This window comes from Barbatula barbatula (genome assembly GCF_947034865.1).
Source record: "Barbatula barbatula genome assembly, chromosome: 25".
NCBI classification, from domain to species: domain Eukaryota; kingdom Metazoa; phylum Chordata; class Actinopteri; order Cypriniformes; family Nemacheilidae; genus Barbatula; species Barbatula barbatula.
Genome location: NC_136788.1, coordinates 4,627,451 through 4,645,340, shown reverse-complemented (window position 1 = coordinate 4,645,340; position 17,890 = coordinate 4,627,451). Strand labels below are relative to the sequence as shown.

Here is a 17,890-nt window from a genome sequence, read left to right as displayed (position 1 = left end):
TTTTCATGTGTGCCCCGCGTCCCTCTGTGGCATTTTAATTACCGCCACCGTGGACCATGGGTGATGAAGATATTGACACTTAGCACCGTACAATAAACTTTATTGGCAAGGGCTGCCTGATAGCTGCACTTAACTAGAATAACAAACATTACCAGAAGACGTGTTGCATGCGAGAGATTGCGTGATACTGCACAGCACCGCCTTCATATATAGACTGGGATTATACCGGGTCTCTTATGAGAACACTAGCTTTACGTTTATCCTAAAACAAAGTCTTCAGTACTGGAGTCAGAGAGAATGGAGGAAGGATAGGTCACATTGAAGAGAAGTGACACGACTGAAGCCAAAGACAAAGAGATGATAAATAGATTTCCCATCATTGCTGATAGATTGCTCATCATACTGTATGGCTATTGGCTGTCATTATGATCAGCACAGTTTTGGCATTATTGTATTGGCAGTTTTTGTCCGATATGTAGCTGAAGTATGTACAAATTAGATCACTCTTTTATCTTCAAAGCTGAAGTGTGTTCTGCAAATATATATTTGTCCAAATATTTTGGTTAGACAAATAGATTTTGAGCAAAATGGCTTATTTATATTGCAGCTGTTTTGGCTTTTAATGACTTTGGAGGGTAAATACTAATTGTTTTTTATTTTAGAGCATATATCTATGCAGTATGGATTTAGTTTAAAGAGTCTAGTTTGTAAAAACATCATCTATTTTCCTTAAAAAAATCGAAACGCAATGCCTTTATAAGTCAGCAAATCTGAATGCTTCAACACATGCATTGTATTCTCTGAAATCTTCTGAACACACACCAGAAAGGCAAAATCAACTTCATTATTCAATATCTATTCAGTCTTCAAGTAAAAATGAGTCCGCTGCAAAATGAGAAAGCAAATGAGCATATAATACAGCGACCGAGAAATTTATAGGAAAACAGACCAATCGATAAATTCTTCAAAATGAGTCTTTATAAACATCTGCAGGGTATTATTAGAATAAGAGATGCACTAAATAAAAGATCAAGCATCCAATCATCAGACAATATACAAAAGTCATTCAAATATTAAACAATGTTTGGAGAGTACAACTATTGTCTTCTCATCTAAAACAGGCATCTTCTGTATAGAAAATGAGCTTTGGCCATATTTATAAACTCATTCTACCGGAAAAGTCACTTTTCTGAATCCTTTTAGAAGACAGTGAAGTATTTGATCTTGCTCTGGGTGTGGAACACATTCATAGATGCAGAGGTCTTCTGCGGATTGTAAAACTTAAAGGATCTGGACAGTAAATAAATAATACATAACAACATTAAGATTATTCATTTTAATTAGGAATATTTTAAGCCATCAGTGTACAGAAAGCACAGTTAGAAGACAGAAACTTTCAAAACCTTACATTAAAATAAATGTTTAAACTGATAATATTATCATATGTTTTTGCTCTAAAACTGTGAATTTAAAATAAATTAACAAATATTATATTTCTTCTATTCATCCTGTATAACTTTACCTAAAAAGTGCTTTATTACTTATGCTAGAAAGCTTAACATGACATGTCATGTAGTTTACAGTAGTAAGAACCATGCACACTAAAACTTTAAATTGAAATGATCTATTTACCATAAACATAAAATATACTTTTATTAATTCATATTAGTTTCTTTTTGGCCAACATTATGTCTAGTTAGTCCTCCAGTTAACCATGCATGCCCCCTACTGGTCAAAACTGGCACACTGATCATGCGTGTATTCTTATGTGCTCTAATGATCAAACTAGACTTACATTTTACACCTATTATTATGAAAAAACAGACAAAACTAGACAATGTGTGAGTGAAATTGTGTGGTATATGATGGTCTGAAATTAAAATAAGCAAACATAATTCTGACACAACTGATATAGGAAATGATTAAAAACGTTTGGTAGAAATTATGGCAAAAATTATACAAAACATCATTGTGATTAAAACTAAATTAGAGATGAAAAGCTGAAGTACACAGGGAAAATCGAAAATAAATAATAATAATATCATCAGAAAGCAAATCTAACTGAAATGTTGCGCTTTGAAATGTTTCCTCTTTCCTATCTGGCTCCCTCTGGAGATGTTGGCACCCTTCCTGGCATGATTCCTCAGACGCGCCCGGGTGTTTGGCACGACCCCTCTCCTGAATCACAGTTGCCTCGTGCCATCTGACCGCGGGCGCCGTACAGACACATGGGCACGGCGAGAGGGGGCGGGGATGCATCTGGTTGAACCCCAGGAGACTGAGGGGCACAAACTCTCCGTGGAAATGACCCCTCACGAGGCTTCACCTTGAGAAGGCACTGACCTCTTGCCAGCCTGACAGCTATTACATTAAAGAGAGAGGCCAGTGACCTCATCTCAGATCACTCGTAATCTAAACTTACACTCCTGCCTTTAATTTCTCTTTCTCTGCTCTCTCGCCGTCTTTAAATAGAAGGAATGAAATTGTGCACAAAGGAAAAAATCTTACGAACACCGAGTCCAGATTCGGCATCAAAGAACATCAAGCCCTCATTTTTTCATTTAATTAACCAACTCCCTTAAAAATCAAAATACAGCGCCTTTGATCTCTACAGTCAGAAAGAAGACGCTGAAGAGAGAAGATTCACTTTTAAAAGATTTGCTACAGTGTACAGTGCCTGTCTGTCTGTGTGTGTGTGCAGTGCCTGTCTTTCAGTGTGCAGTGCCTGTCTGTGTCTGTGTGTGTCTGTGTGTGTGTGTGTGTGTGTGTGCAATGCATGTCTGTATGTTTACAGTGCCTGTCTGTCTGTGTGTGTGCAGTGCCTGTCTTTCAGTGTGCAGTGCCTGTCTGTGTGTGTGTGTGTGTGTGTGTGTGTGTGTGTGCGTGTGTGTGTGTGTGTGTGCAATGCATGTCTGTCTGTTTACAGTGCCTGTCTGTCTGTGTGTGTGCAGTGCCTGTCTTTCAGTGTGCAGTGCCTGTCTGTGTCTGTGTGTGTGTGTGTGTGTGCGTGTGTGTGTGTGTGTGTGTGCAATGCATGTCTGTCTGTTTACAGTGCCTGTCTGTGTGTGTGTGTGCAGTGCCTGTCTTTCAGTGTGCAGTGCCTGTCTGTGTGTGTGTGTGTGTGTGTGTGTGTGTGTGCGTGTGTGTGTGTGTGCAATGCATGCCTGTCTGTTTACAGTGCCTGTCTGTCTGTGTGTGTGCAGTGCCTGTCTTTCAGTGTGCAGTGCCTGTCTGTGTCTGTGTGTGTGTGTGTGTGTGTGCGTGTGTGTGTGTGTGCAATGCATGTCTGTCTGTTTACAGTGCCTGTCTGTCTGTGTGTGTGCAGTGCCTGTCTTTCAGTGTGCAGTGCCTGTCTGTGTGTGTGTGTGTGTGTGTGTGTGTGTGCGTGTGTGTGTGTGTGTGTGTGTGCAATGCATGCCTGTCTGTTTACAGTGCCTGTCTGTCTGTGTGTGTGCAGTGCCTGTCTGTCTGTGTGTGTGCAGTGCCTGTCTGTCTGTGTGTGTGCAGTGCCTGTCTTTCAGTGTGCAGTGCCTGTCTGTGTGTGTGTGTGTGTGTGTGTGTGTGTGTGTGTGTGTGCGTGCAATGCATGTTTGTCTGTTTGCAGTGCCTGTCTGTCTGTGTGCAGTGCCTGTCTGTCAGTGTGTGTGTGCAATGCATGTCTGTCTGTGTGCACTGCCTGTCTGTCAGGGAGCAGTGCCTGTCTGTCTGTCTAGGGGGTCAGCTGTGGCCTAATGGTTAGAGCGTTGGGCTTGTGATCAGAAGGTTGCTGGTTCTAATCTCAGTGCCAGCAGGTCATGACTGAAGGGCCCTTGAGCAAGGCACCTTACCCCTGATTGCTCTGCAGTAATGTGCCACTGTATAAAACTACTTGTAAGTCGCTTTGGATAAAAGCGTCTGCCAAATGAATAAATGTAAATGTAAATGTCTGTGTGTGTGCAATGCATGTCTGTCTGTGTGCAGTGCTTGTCTGTCTGTGTGCAGTGCCTGTCTGTCTGTGTGCAGTGCCTGTCTGTCTGTCTGTCTGTGTGCAGTGCCTGTCTGTCAGGGTGCAGTGCCTGTCTGTCAGGGAGCGGTGCCTGTCTGTCAGGGAGCAGTGCCTGTCTGTCTGTGTGTGTGCAATGCATGTCTGTCTGTGTGCAGTGCTTGTCTGTCTGTGTGCAGTGCCTGTCTGTCTGTGTGCAGTGCCTGTCTGTCTGTTTGTGTGCAGTGCCTGTCTGTCTGTCTGTGTGTGTGTGTGTGTGTGTGTGTGTGTGTGTGTGTGTGTGTGTGTGCGTGCAATGCATGTTTGTCTGTTTGCAGTGCCTGTCTGTCTGTGTGCAGTGCCTGTCTGTCAGTGTGTGTGTGTGCAATGCATGTCTGTCTGTGTGCACTGCCTGTCTGTCAGGGAGCAGTGCCTGTCTGTCTGTGTGTGTGCAGTGCTTGTCTGTCTGTGTGCAGTGCCTGTCTGTCTGTGTGCAGTGCCTGTCTGTCTGTCTGTCTGTGTGCAGTGCCTGTCTGTCAGGGTGCAGTGCCTGTCTGTCAGGGAGCGGTGCCTGTCTGTCAGGGAGCAGTGCCTGTCTGTCTGTGTGTGTGCAATGCATGTCTGTCTGTGTGCAGTGCTTGTCTGTCTGTGTGCAGTGCCTGTCTGTCTGTGTGCAGTGCCTGTCTGTCTGTCTGTGTGCAGTGCCTGTCTGTCTGTTTGTGTGCAGTGCCTGTCTGTCTGTCTGTGTGCAGTGCCTGTCTGTCAGTGTGCAGTGCCTGTCGGTCAGTGTGTGTGTGTGTGTGTGCAATGCATGTCTGTCTGTGTGCAGTGCCTGTCTGTCTGTGTGTGTGCAATGCATGTCTGTCTGTGTGCAGTGCCTGTCTGTCTGTCTGTGTGCAGTGCCTGTCTGTCTGTCTGTGTGCAGTGCCTGTCTGTCTGTCTGTGTGCAGTGCCTGTCTGTCAGGGTGCAGTGCATGACTGTCTGTGTGCAGTGCCTATCTGTCAGGGTGCAGTGCATGTCTGTCTGTGTATAGTGTCTCTCTGTGTGTACAGTGTTTGTCTGTCAGTGTGCAGTGCCTGTCTGTCAGGGTGCAGTGCATGTCTGTCTGTATGTCCGTGTATAGTGTCTGTCTGTGTGTGTACAGTGTCTGTCTATCATTGTACAATGCATGTCTGTCTGTGTACAGTGTCGGTCTATCATTGTACAATGCATGTCTGTCTATCATTGTACAATGCATGTCTGTCTGTGTATAGTGTCTGTCTGTCTGTGTACAGTGTCTGTCTATCATTGTACAATGCATGTCTGTCTATCATTGTACAATGCATGTCTGTCTGTGTATAGTGTATGTCTGTCTCTGTGTGTATAGTGCCTGTCTGTGTATTTACAATGTCTGTCTGCGTACAGTGGCTGTCTGTCTGTCCGTGTACAGCGTCTGTCTGTCTGTGTGTGTGTACAGTAGCTGTCTGTCTGTCTGTCTGTCTGTCTGTCTGTCTGTGTATATTGTCTGTCTCTTGTCTATAGTTTCTGTCTGTATGTGTACAGTAGCTGTCTGTCTGTCCGTGCATAGTGCCTGACTGTATTTGTACAGTATCTGTCTGTCTGTGCACAGTAGCTGTCTGTCTGTATGTGTACAGTTCCTGTTTGTCTGTGTACAGTGGCTGTCTGTCCATGTATAGTGTATGTCTGTCTGTGTACAGTAGCTGTCTGTCTGTCCATGTATAGTGTCTGTCTGTGTATGGTGTCTGTCTGTATGTCTGTGAACAGTGCCTGTCTGTCTGTCTGTCTGTGTGCAGTGCCTGTCTGTCTGTTTGTGTGCAGTGCCTGTCTGTCTGTCTGTGTGCAGTGCCTGTCTGTCAGTGTGCAGTGCCTGTCGGTCAGTGTGTGTGTGTGCAATGCATGTCTGTCTGTGTGCAGTGCCTGTCTGTCTGTGTGTGTGCAATGCATGTCTGTCTGTGTGCAGTGCCTGTCTGTCTGTCTGTGTGCAGTGCCTGTCTGTCTGTCTGTGTGCAGTGCCTGTCTGTCAGGGTGCAGTGCATGTCTGTCTGTGTGCAGTGCCTGTCTGTCAGGGTGCAGTGCATGTCTGTCTGTGTATAGTGTCTCTATGTGTGTACAGTGTTTGTCTGTCAGTGTGCAGTGCCTGTCTGTCAGGGTGCAGTGCATGTCTGTCTGTATGTCCGTGTATAGTGTCTGTCTGTGTGTGTACAGTGTCTGTCTATCATTGTACAATGCATGTCTGTCTGTGTACAGTGTCGGTCTATCATTGTACAATGCATGTCTGTCTATCATTGTACAATGCATGTCTGTCTGTGTATAGTGTCTGTCTGTCTGTGTACAGTGTCTGTCTATCATTGTACAATGCACGTCTGTCTATCATTGTACAATGCATGTCTGTCTGTGTATAGTGTATGTCTGTCTCTGTGTGTATAGTGCCTGTCTGTGTATTTACAATGTCTGTCTGCGTACAGTGGCTGTCTGTCTGTCCGTGTACAGCGTCTGTCTGTCTGTGTGTGTGTACAGTAGCTGTCTGTCTGTCTGTCTGTCTGTCTGTCTGTGTATATTGTCTGTCTCTTGTCTATAGTTTCTGTCTGTATGTGTACAGTAGCTGTCTGTCTGTCCGTGCATAGTGCCTGACTGTATTTGTACAGTATCTGTCTGTCTGTGCACAGTAGCTGTCTGTCTGTATGTGTACAGTTCATGTTTGTCTGTGTACAGTGGCTGTCTGTCCATGTATAGTGTATGTCTGTCTGTATGTCTGTCTGTGTACAGTAGCTGTCTGTCTGTCCATGTATAGTGTCTGTCTGTGTATGGTGTCTGTCTGTATGTCTGTGAACAGTGCCTGTCCATCTGTGTATAGTGTTGGTCTGTCTGTGTATGTTACCTGTCTGTCTGTCTAGGCCTATACTATCAGTCTGTGTGTGTACAATGTCTGTCTGTCTGTATACAGTGTCTGTCTGTCTGTGTATGGTATCAGTCTGTCTGTCTATGAACAGTCTCTGTCTGTGTACAGTGTCTGTCTGTCTGTGTATGGTATCAGTCTGTCTGTCTATGAACAGTCTCTGTCTGTGTACAGTGTCTGTCTGTCTGTGTATGGTATCAGTCTGTCTGTCTATGAACAGTCTCTGTCTGTGTACAGTGTCTGTCTGTCTGTGTATGGTATCAGTCTGTCTTTCTATGAACAGTCTCTGTCTGTGAAAAGTGTCTGTCTGTCTGTCTGTCTGTGTATGGTATCAGTTTGTATGTCTGTGTACAGTGTCTGTCCGTCTGTCTGTGTATGGTATCAGTCTGTCTGTCTATGAACAGTCTCTGTCTGTGTACAGTGTCTGTCTGTCTGTGTATGGTATCAGTCTGTCTTTCTATGAACAGTCTGTGTCTGTGAAAAGTGTCTGTCTGTCTGTCTGTGTATGGTATCAGTTTGTATGTCTGTGTACAGTGTCTGTCCGTCTGTCTGTGTATGGTATCAGTCTGTCTGTCTATGAACAGTGTCTGTCTGTGTACAGTGATTGTCTGACTGTTCACGTAAAATGTCTGTCTATATTTGTATGATTTTAATCTGTCCATCTTTGAAAAGGTATCTGCCTGTCTGCGTCCAAAATGTGTCTGTCTGCAGTATTTGTCTGTCTGTCTGTCTTCCTGCAGTCCCCTGCCTCATCCTCTGTGGAGAGGTGAAATAACACATCAAAAGAACATTCTGCTTGTTCAATAGCAGCAAACATCAATGGCATTCTCTGATCATTAATTTCCCACCCAATCCTAAGGTAATGTATGGACACAGAGAGGCTTGTTCATCTCCAATAAAAGCTTTTCTTTACCACTTTATCTGATACATCCTCAAAGGTCCACAACACAAAATATTAATGACCTCTGTCCCTAAAAGAACCATTTCTCACAGAGGCAGCCAGAAGAAAGAAAACAAAGTAAAGAGAGAGACAGGACCAGGGATTCACAGCGCACAGCTAAAAAGCTTACAGCGTTATGAACCTGGTCAGTTTGAGTTTGCAGAAAGAAACAGGACAAATGAGAAAAGGATTCGGAGAGACTTTGTTTCTATGTGCTGTTCTCAAGGTAAGATGGTGATGACATTGGGAAACTGAAAGTAAAGGCCTTGGATGGGCTTCTCAAAATCGATAGATCCAATCAGATGTGTTCTGATCATCACAAGTCACAGTGCACATGTTTCATCTGTCTACTGGAAAACAAAGTTGTGTTGACAATTTACACGCCGTTCCAACAGAAGAGCTTTTAAGAAGCTTTTGTATCATTCATAGAATCAGTGGAGTTGCCCATTTGCTTCTCTCGAGGTGCCATATTTGTGGGGCACATGAAGATGCATTTCATTAGGGTTAGGACGACACCTTTGACGATAGCTGCCCGTATAGACAACAGACACCAAGACACTTGAAACAGATCTAGTTTGTGCGTGTTGAAGCTGTGCTGTAAGAGTAAGCGGGCAGGTATGAATGTGGCTAATCATGTTTAAGTGTAACGTGCAATCAATGCATGAATACATTAAGCGGGTGTAGTGGGGCGAGCTGGGCGGCCGCTGTAAGATGCATTGCACAGATGATTGGGCACAACGAGCCACAGAAACACGATCAATAGCAGATATAGTGTGTAAACCCAAGAGGAATGGTAAACACCAATGAGACGGAGGGAATTTGTTTCCCCTACGAATATCCTCTATATGGAGATTTCCAATGCTTTTTTCAAATAAGTAGTTATAGTGTTGTATTATTTGTATGGTACATCATATTGTTTTTTAAATGTATTTACTTGATGCAAGAAAACCTGACTTAAAAGGAAAAATGCTATTTATAAAAGTGAAGATTTGTTTCTCTTTGGATTTGGTTTAGATGTCCCGAGTGATTCTCTTGAGGACTACATACGTGTATGTATTATATACACTGTGTGTCTCTAATATGCGAAATACTCTTCACATTAAACGTGAGAAAAGTTTTGACTTGATTCCGCACTCAACATTTCCATTTCTCTCTACGGTATTTATACAGAGCGCTGTGACTCATGCACGAGCGTGCACGCGGACCAGACAGCATTAGATCGCTTACACTGACCTTTGACCCTTCGCCATTACAATGAGAATTATGTAACGCGATAATGCACATTAAAAGCATTCGGCTCTCTGACGTTAAAGCGAGAAGCGGGTTGAAAACAGCTGTTAACTCTTCTGTTTAGACCCTTTAGTGTTTATTCATCTTAACTCGACCCCTTTAAAAAGACTGCGCTCAAATACTGAGCATTTGAAGAGAGCCGGTATGGCGTTCTTTTGTAAAATTCATATTTTAATGCATTAGATTGAATCTGTATTGGCCGGTTTGTGTATGTAATGGGTGTTATTACTGTATAATGCAAAACTTGTGATTTAAAACATAAATATAATAATGAACTAAAAACACAAACATAAAATGAAATAAAATAATATGTGCCCATGACAAAAACAAAAAAAAAAAATGTTTAAAAACAAACGAAAATATTTTAGTCTGTGTGCTCAAAGTATTTCGTAACATTCCTGTTCCTACGTATTTGCTTGTTGATCAAACAGGAAGTGACCCGTTTCTCACCCCGTGAGCCTGCTTTCGCACCAAAGGTCAAACCCTTTAGTTTTTCTTGATCTCAGCATCATCATCATTCCAACAAAACCATCAGCTCCGAGGGTCTCGTGGGTGGAAGATGTATCCGACCGGGCAAACAGGAAGAGGCTCTATCAGAGGCCGACACTATAAGACAGTCTTTACCGATCCGACGCTTGAACCTACACATGCATGCTCCCGATACTACTACTTCAGTTTTGCATGTCCGATCAACCTCCAGAGACAGAGAGACAGCTACATGTTTTGAAAATGATTAGTAGCGGGCCGGTTATTGAGTGAGCGGCTGCGTTTAAGTGAAACTGATGAAATGAGAGTGTGTGCGTGTTGACGGCGAGAGGGTGTGTGTGTGTATAACTATGCGTAAAGGGGTGAAAGGTTAATCCCTATTGATTCAGCAGCAGTCTACATACAGCACCGCTGGGAGACAGTCGCCTCTGTTGGCAATCAGCTAGCACAAATACATGATAAATCTTACTGTCTGCGGCTACTGATCGGTGCAGGCCAAGCCCGGCTTCTAAACACAGAGACACTAGTAAACAGCCATCAGAGCCACAGAGACGACGTGCTAACCGTTAACTCCATCTGGTTAACCACAGGCTGAAGAACAGCCAGCAGTAGAGAACATATGTGGGGAGATAACATGAGGTGAGGGCGTATTCGGATGCCTTCAGGGTCCAAAATTAACATTTGCCGCATGGCAAATGAGAGCAAACATTTGTTGACCTAATACACACTTTTGTATGTACTTTCTCTTGGATTTCGTCTGTCTTAGCGGATGAAACAAATGTCACGGAACGAGCGTGGAGCATACCGCTGATGTAAGACTCCTGTTGAGCTATACGGCAAAACAATACTGAAAACAAGATAGTCAACTATCTATCTATAACTGCAAATTACATAAAGAATATGTTACACTCACAGCCTTTCCTCGGACAACTATAGTGAAATACGATTTTCGCGACTTAATAAAAAAACATTTTAACGCAAAAAGACAATGTTGTTTGTTTGTGTGTGAATTTTGAATGCACGGTTTACAACAAAAAAATTGATTTTCCTAAAAACGTGAGTTTCACGAGGTGGCCAAGCAACGATACATGCCCACCTTAACCCCGCCCCTAAACCTAACGTCACAGGGGAAGTCAAATCATGACAAAGCATACAAATGAGATCTGGGAATTCACACGAATGAGGCACCTTGTAAAACAAGTATGATTTCCCATCAGATTGTGTTGATATATATTTATATGTATGAAAGATACCGCGTATTTAACGGTAACTTCGATGGAAAATGCACGGTGGCACACCCTATCTGACTCGCCCAAAACCGGCCAATGGCTGATCAATGTCAGAGAAGCAAGAAGATCAATCTCCAACAATATTATCAGCCTCATTTCGTCAAATAATTTCTCATCAACAATTACCCTCTCTTGTTATGAGGCGAACACTTTCATAGATATTTAATAAGCAGTGGTGAAAGCGGAGGGGTCGGTGAAGGTCGTGACCTCTCGTTACAAGCCCAGACGATCATTACAAACCAAATAAACCAGCGGCACGCAAACGGCAATTAGCAAAATTAATGGAGGCATTGATAAAGTCATCTGTAAGCTATTGGATGATCAATGACGAACAAAATACATGCAGCTAAATTTGAGATTAAACTGCTCGGAATTTCATTTCAGGACCAATGTGTCTCTTCGGGACGGTTGGGGAAACATAATGTAATAATGTTTGCCAAATCAATAATAATTCTCTCACTTTCCACCTCAATATCTTTCTTTCTCTTGGTTTTCTTTTCCGTTCGCCATTGGCCGCTTTCTTTCGCGTTCGCTCCTTTCCGTTCCCTCCCTCTCTAATCCGATCATGCAGGGAATAAGTGTATGCACCATGAACACATTTAATTTTCCCAGTTGGTTTTCAGCAGGCCTAGAGGTGAGGTTTAATAAGGATCAATGGCACTTTATCTAGGACAGGACCCACTTCACAGCATGCAAATTAAACACCAACACTTACAGAAGAAAGAGGGGAAAAAAGGAAAAGAAATGGATTTAATTAAAAAATGTAGAACCACAGGCTCTGGGAATTCAATTAAAGGATTTATGCAAAGGTTGGCTAGCTTTTGGTGTTGCAGTTACTGTTTGTATAATGAGCTTTTCATATTAAAAATCAATAGGTAATCTAGGGTGGGAGATCAACTGCTTACGTACATTTTTTAAATCAATTTGAAAAATAGTCCATCAGCCGCACGTCACGAAAAACAGGCCTCGCTCACGCCGGGCGTGGATCTGGAAGCTTGATCTTTGGGAAAGCGGTCGTGAATTCTGGTATGACGAGGACATACGAGTGGGGGGTTGGAGAGATTTGTTGCCAGGTTTGTAAACAGAAATCTAAATATGATTACTTCCTTTACATGATTTAATGTATTCATGGTATGTGTCTTGATTGTCAAAACTGAGGCCTAGCGATTAAATTAGCGCATTATAATCCGAAACACTGAGCTGTGGGGCTCCGGTTCCAATCTGGCTCATGATAATCTTACGATGCGCTGACATTTTGTTTGAAATCACAATTTAAATTTTACAGACAAACAGTAAAAGTGCAATTCCAGCGTTATGGATGTGACATTTGCAGTCAAAACTTGAAATATAAAGTCTCAGACAATGTATTTATTACCTATATATGGATATTTCTATCATCTCTAAACAACTGTTGTTATAGTCTAAACATCACACAATATCAAGTTATACATTTAATATTCATAAAATGTCTTGAAAACACACGTTGATGTGCCAAAAAAAACATGTTTTTGAAAGACAGCACACTTGTAGGATTTCTGTGAATTAAAATGCACAAAGCAGAAAAATAATTAGATTTTCATTTTCTTGTAATCATTTATGAGGAATTTGGACGTTATGGATGGGACGATCCTTAAAGCTTATAAGTTTTTGAATCATTTAAATTGAGCAATTCGCATTCGTGAAAAAGGGGATGAGGTATCAATATATGTACGGCATATATGCTTACACACCTGTTGTGAATCTTGCAAAAAGGTAAAGCATGCAACTTTTCTATCAATGCTGGCTCTCTGAGCCTTGAATGTCTAAATTCACTATTTTATCTGGAAATGGAAACAAACACTGTACGCTCTAAACGATTAAATACCGTGTTGTGATTGGTTAGATATTCGCACAACCCTTTGACAAACATAAAGGCTGATTAATAACAATAATGATTTGTGTCAAAATGTAAAAATCGTGAAATATGGAGATACGAGGTCTCAGAAAAACAGCAGCGATATGCAAATAAGTACACACAATTATTATCAAATGCGATCCAATATGAGAACATAATGCTGTGGCTTTTCAGCTGTCTATCCCATCACTACTCAAACCAACAGAATCTTCTAGACTGAGGCGGAATCGTTCTCAGTGTGAGTCAATGGAAGCCATCGTCTCTTTTCACTAGCATTCACATTGGATGTGATCTGGAGATCTGATGGTCTTTAGATGAACATGGCATTAGCTCCGTGCGCTCAGATGGATGGGCTGCTGTGTGACTTTGACTGGGGGTCAAACGAGAGCGACATGACAGCTGCCGGGCTCGCCCAAACACTGCCTGCTCGCCTCGGATTGGTCCTTTATCGATTCCGACACCTTCCTGGCCACATCAGCTGATCAAGCAATAAACTACTGGCTCGGTTTCTTTCAGCACAGCGAGTTGCTCACTCCGAAGAGGAGCAAGTGCGTGTACGGTTGCCTGTAGGCCGACACTTTATTTTAATGAAATGATGTGTCTTGGTAGACTATAATCCTGGTAATAGGATTGAGTTGAGACACACATGTCAATACAAGCAAATAGGATTGCGTGCTTTTAGGTCTGAGATTGTGTTGTCTTGGCTGATAATGGGTAACACAGGGGGCGCTTGGGAGGGGTGGATGGAGAGACAATGAAGTAATATCAAGCCAATCAGATTAAAGTATGTGTATTCAAGGTCTGATGTTCAGTTTTAACCAGTCTAATGCAGGACGAGGCGTTACACTGTTTACATGCAAAGTTCACACAGTCTGGGTTTTAAATCTGCTGTCTGCACAGTGGATCCAATTTAACCGCAAAAGGGCTGAACGGGAGCATTTCAGTGCCAATATAATTTGGTTGGGGGGGGTTTGCTGAACTTGGGTCCAGGCTCTTGGATTCTAAATCCTAACCCATGTCTAAAAAAAACCATGGTTGAGTAAAATAAGAACAATCTCAACTGCTGGTTTACATTAACCTAGATGATGTCCATAATTGACCACACAACCCAACATAAGATCATTAAACCCAATGGTTGGTTTACCCAACCATGGGTTAAAAGCATTTTTCTGGCGGGGTGTACATTACATGTGGACTGTAAATAAATGTTTCATTGTTGCACGTCTCCAGCGAAACAGCAATGCGTGGACAGAGTTCTTTTCACCTTTTGCAGCAAACCGATGCAAAGGCAGTTTGGACATTTGGTAGTAAACCCAAAAAGAGTGCAGAACCACTTTCCGATCTCATTCTCTTTCCGAGTTGTTGCCTCCCCTAAACAACTTAAGTCGGTTATGCAACACACCTCATATACTTTAAAAGCCAAAACTTTAATGTGAAGGGAGACCTAAGAGGGCATGGCATCGACCACAGAAGGGCCAGATTGGACATCACCCGCTCTGATGTATTGGATATATAAGTATATCCTTCCAGGCAGAGCACTCTAGTAGAACCCGAGACGGCACGGGAGACGCCAGCGTACTGGAAGGCAGAGTGAACCCGTTCTCCATTCAACCTGCGGGTCCTAATCACCAATTATGAGCCTATTAGGGCTGCTGGCAGCTCATTGTGTCCCGCCGCAGTGGATGGGGCTCTGGGTGTAGACCTCTGCCCCGCTTTTCGCTCCGCTCCGCTGAGTGCCTGTCAGCCCCGGTTGAGCCGCCGCCGTGATAGGACCCGTGTACCGGCAGATAACAACGCCTGACCTTACAACCGGTTACCGGGGGACGCTCGGCACGCCGACAGGGCTCATCGCAGTGCGACAGCGGTGGGATAAATCTGAGCCGCTCGGGGTGACGAGACTTCATTAAAGAAGAGCGAGAGAGAGCGGGTAATGCCTCTGTAGTGTACTAATAGAAGCAGAGCTCTCGTTAGCCGAGCGCCAAGAAAGATCCATCACCGGCATCTCCTTCTTTTACTCGGCTTACAAGGGGACCGAGAGCGAGAGAGATTTAGGCTCCCATAAGGAAGCTCTGGCAGCGGTCTCTCAGCAGGCCGGTTAAATTATCTCGCAGGCAACGGCGAGACAGTTTCCAATGCACAGAGGAACTTGTTAAAGTCTCCCTTTTAGAGCAAACCGCCGGCTAATGTACGACTAGCGGGCCGTGGTCAAAAGTTCAGCCCCTGCATATGTAAAAAGGTAGCGGAGCGCCCGGGGCTGAATCCCGAGGAAAATAATTGCGCTAAACTGCTGAAAACGCGCAGTCGGACGCCGCGCCGGATCCCAATGAAGCGATTGTGATGAGGGCGGGCGTGACGGGGGGAGGAGGAGGTGATTGGGCGGCTGTGATTTTCCCAGCAGCCGCGTGTCCCAAAGCATCAAGCAGCTATTAGATGCCACAATACCCAGCCGTCTTAGAAATGTCAAACCAAACATGCTAAAACAGCTGTTTGACTACGCAATTGAAAAGGTTACAGGGGCTTCTGGGAGGTACAGTACTTTGCGTAGAAAAAAAACAGAGGAATAATCAATGACCTCACTCGACATTGACCAAACCATCAGGGTTAGGTTAAGTGGTTTTAATAAAAAGTATTTTTGTAAAACATCACTGTCAGCATAACCTGTCCGTAGAATCTGTTCTCAGCTTAGTTTTATTTTCAAGCATCTTATTTAAATTTATGGCACAAATCGGTCAAACAGGAGTCAAAGCTTAATACTGGTGACAATGCCTATGTTTTTTTGTTTGTTTGAATGCTTCATAACAAATGTCACACATAAAATAATTCAATATTTAATAAATGAATATTGAAGTTCATTCGTTTCCTTTTTGCTTCGTAAAAATATAAGGCAACAATTCTGTCCTTTTGCACATAAAGAGATGCAGATTCTCACACTCACAGACGTCTGTTTATCAGAGAACATCACTACTGTTATTCCAGCTCATCAAATACTATAAAGAGACCACTTTATAATCATGAAGAGAAAATTACTCCACCCTTATCAAAGCTAAACACATCAGCATGGCCCTAATGTACAACTGCAGGCCAGACACACACACACACACACACACACAGAGAGAGAGACATGGAATACAATATTTGATATACAGATTACGATTAAAGGACAGTCATGTGAATGAAAGCCTTCTATATATCAGAGATTCCCGCCTCGCCAGTCATTTCAACCAAGTCAGCAAAATGGAAAAATTATCTAAAAATTACAAGATCATTGGATATATTCAGTTAAATGAATGAATATGAACGGCAACACACTCAAACTCTCTTTTATCATATTTATTAGTTTGATTTAATATGCTATATTAAGAGTCAGAATATCAGAAAAGTAATATTAAAATCAATCCATATAACTTCACATGTAGTGTTGCTTTTGTTTTTGATATTATTACAGCATTATTATTATTTCTGCCATATCTTATTTGGTTTGGTTTCCTCACGCCAACACTGCATCCACGATGTCTGAAACATCTACACTTTCACAAACACCAAACTAAAAAAGGTGAAGAGCAAAAATAAGAGGTATTATTCTAGATTTGCGCAGTTATAAATCACCTATAGCTTCTTTTGGAAGACAAAGACGTTTTCCTGCGCTCGGGTGTAATATTGTTTGAGGTTCTTCCTGTCAACATTATGCAGAGCCGTGCAACCTTGAACAATTACCCACAATCCCATATGAGACTGCAAGCAATTAAAACGATAGCATCTTCATAGCCTCATAACCGATAAATAAAATAACGGCACCGGTTTGTGTTCAAGTCACTAATACTTGAGAAGGTGCAGGAGGGAGAGACAAGGATATACACATAAGAAAATAATAAATATAATACAGTATAAATAAATACAATTAAAACCCCCAAATGATGAATATTGTTGCAATGCTTCTGATGACATGGATGTATTATTTGCACTGTGAATTGTGCTTTCCGTCTAGATTTGGTTTATTTGTATATCTTATAGTCTATTATATCCTGCAAATCTGCATTTAATGTTCATTCCAAAAAACGATCCATATTTACAGGCTAAAAAAGCTGTAAGGTCTCTGCCAAAGAAAGCGAATCGTAAAGCTCTCAAAACCGAACCAAACGCCCTGTTGCACACAGACGTCCATCAAATATTACTGACAGTGGCAGATATGAGGGATTTGAGTTACAGCCGCATATATTCATCCCCATCTATTTAATACATAATCAGCAAATGATGAGCTGGGTTGAAATACTGAGCACACTACCTCAAATTCTGCCTTGAGAACTTAAAAAAAAAGTAAAACAAAGAATACATCAAATGCATTGTGTGGCCTAAAGCATATCGGAGGCGGAAGGAAGGGCCGCAGGTGCGAGACAGGCAGATACTTTATGATTTATGAGGAAGTTGAATTTTATAGTTTGTCTCTGTAAGTGTATATGACTGTCCTCTTCGGGCTAAAACAGCAGAGTGTTGCCTACAGGAAAATCTGCCCGTCTGATTTATGCAGTGCTGGGATACACACACACACGTGCAAAGGGACACGCACACACAAACTACAGGCGATTCCAGTTCAAGAATCAAGAGCACTAATGAAACTTTTTTGGGCTACAAATAAATAAAAAAGTCAAACTGACTGAGGTCATTGCTTGTATTTCTATTTAGCCACCATGTTGTATTTGAACTGCGATGCTCTCTGTGTAGCCTGGCAGAGAAACACAGGGCTTTTCCTTTATACGGTTAAAAATAAGCACAAAAAAATAAACGCAATTCTTCGTTTACACCTCATGCTCAACCGCCACACCAAAGCAGGTCAAAAAAGATAAGAGTCAAGCTACAGTTCTTACCATGGACTTTGTGAAGGGTCGGGCAAAGGTGAAGAGCAGCGTCATGAGCCACCAGCTGCGGTGGATGGAGGTGTACATCATGTTCCCAGGATGCACTGCGTTGCAGATGACGCCGTGGGGCGACATGCGGCGGTGGAGCTCGCTGGAGAAGAGGATGTTGCAGAGTTTGGCACGGTTGTAAGCCAGCATTGACCAGTACTCCTTCTGAGGCGGCGAGAGGAGTTTCAGGTCCACCTTCCCACACGAGTCCACCAGATCCGTGAACCTTCAT

The 17,890-nt window shown here is 42.8% G+C and overlaps 1 protein-coding gene across 1 annotated transcript in view; it reads right to left on the bottom strand.

The window, feature by feature from the left end:
• wwox (WW domain containing oxidoreductase) overlaps nucleotides 1-17,890 on the bottom strand; it is a 164,510-nt gene that overhangs the window by 93,102 nt on the left and 53,518 nt on the right. Inside the window, exon 8 of the mRNA XM_079449691.1 lies at nucleotides 17,620-17,884. Within this exon, the coding sequence (XP_079305817.1) occupies nucleotides 17,620-17,884 (265 nt within the window). The remainder of the gene's footprint in view (nucleotides 1-17,619; nucleotides 17,885-17,890) is intronic.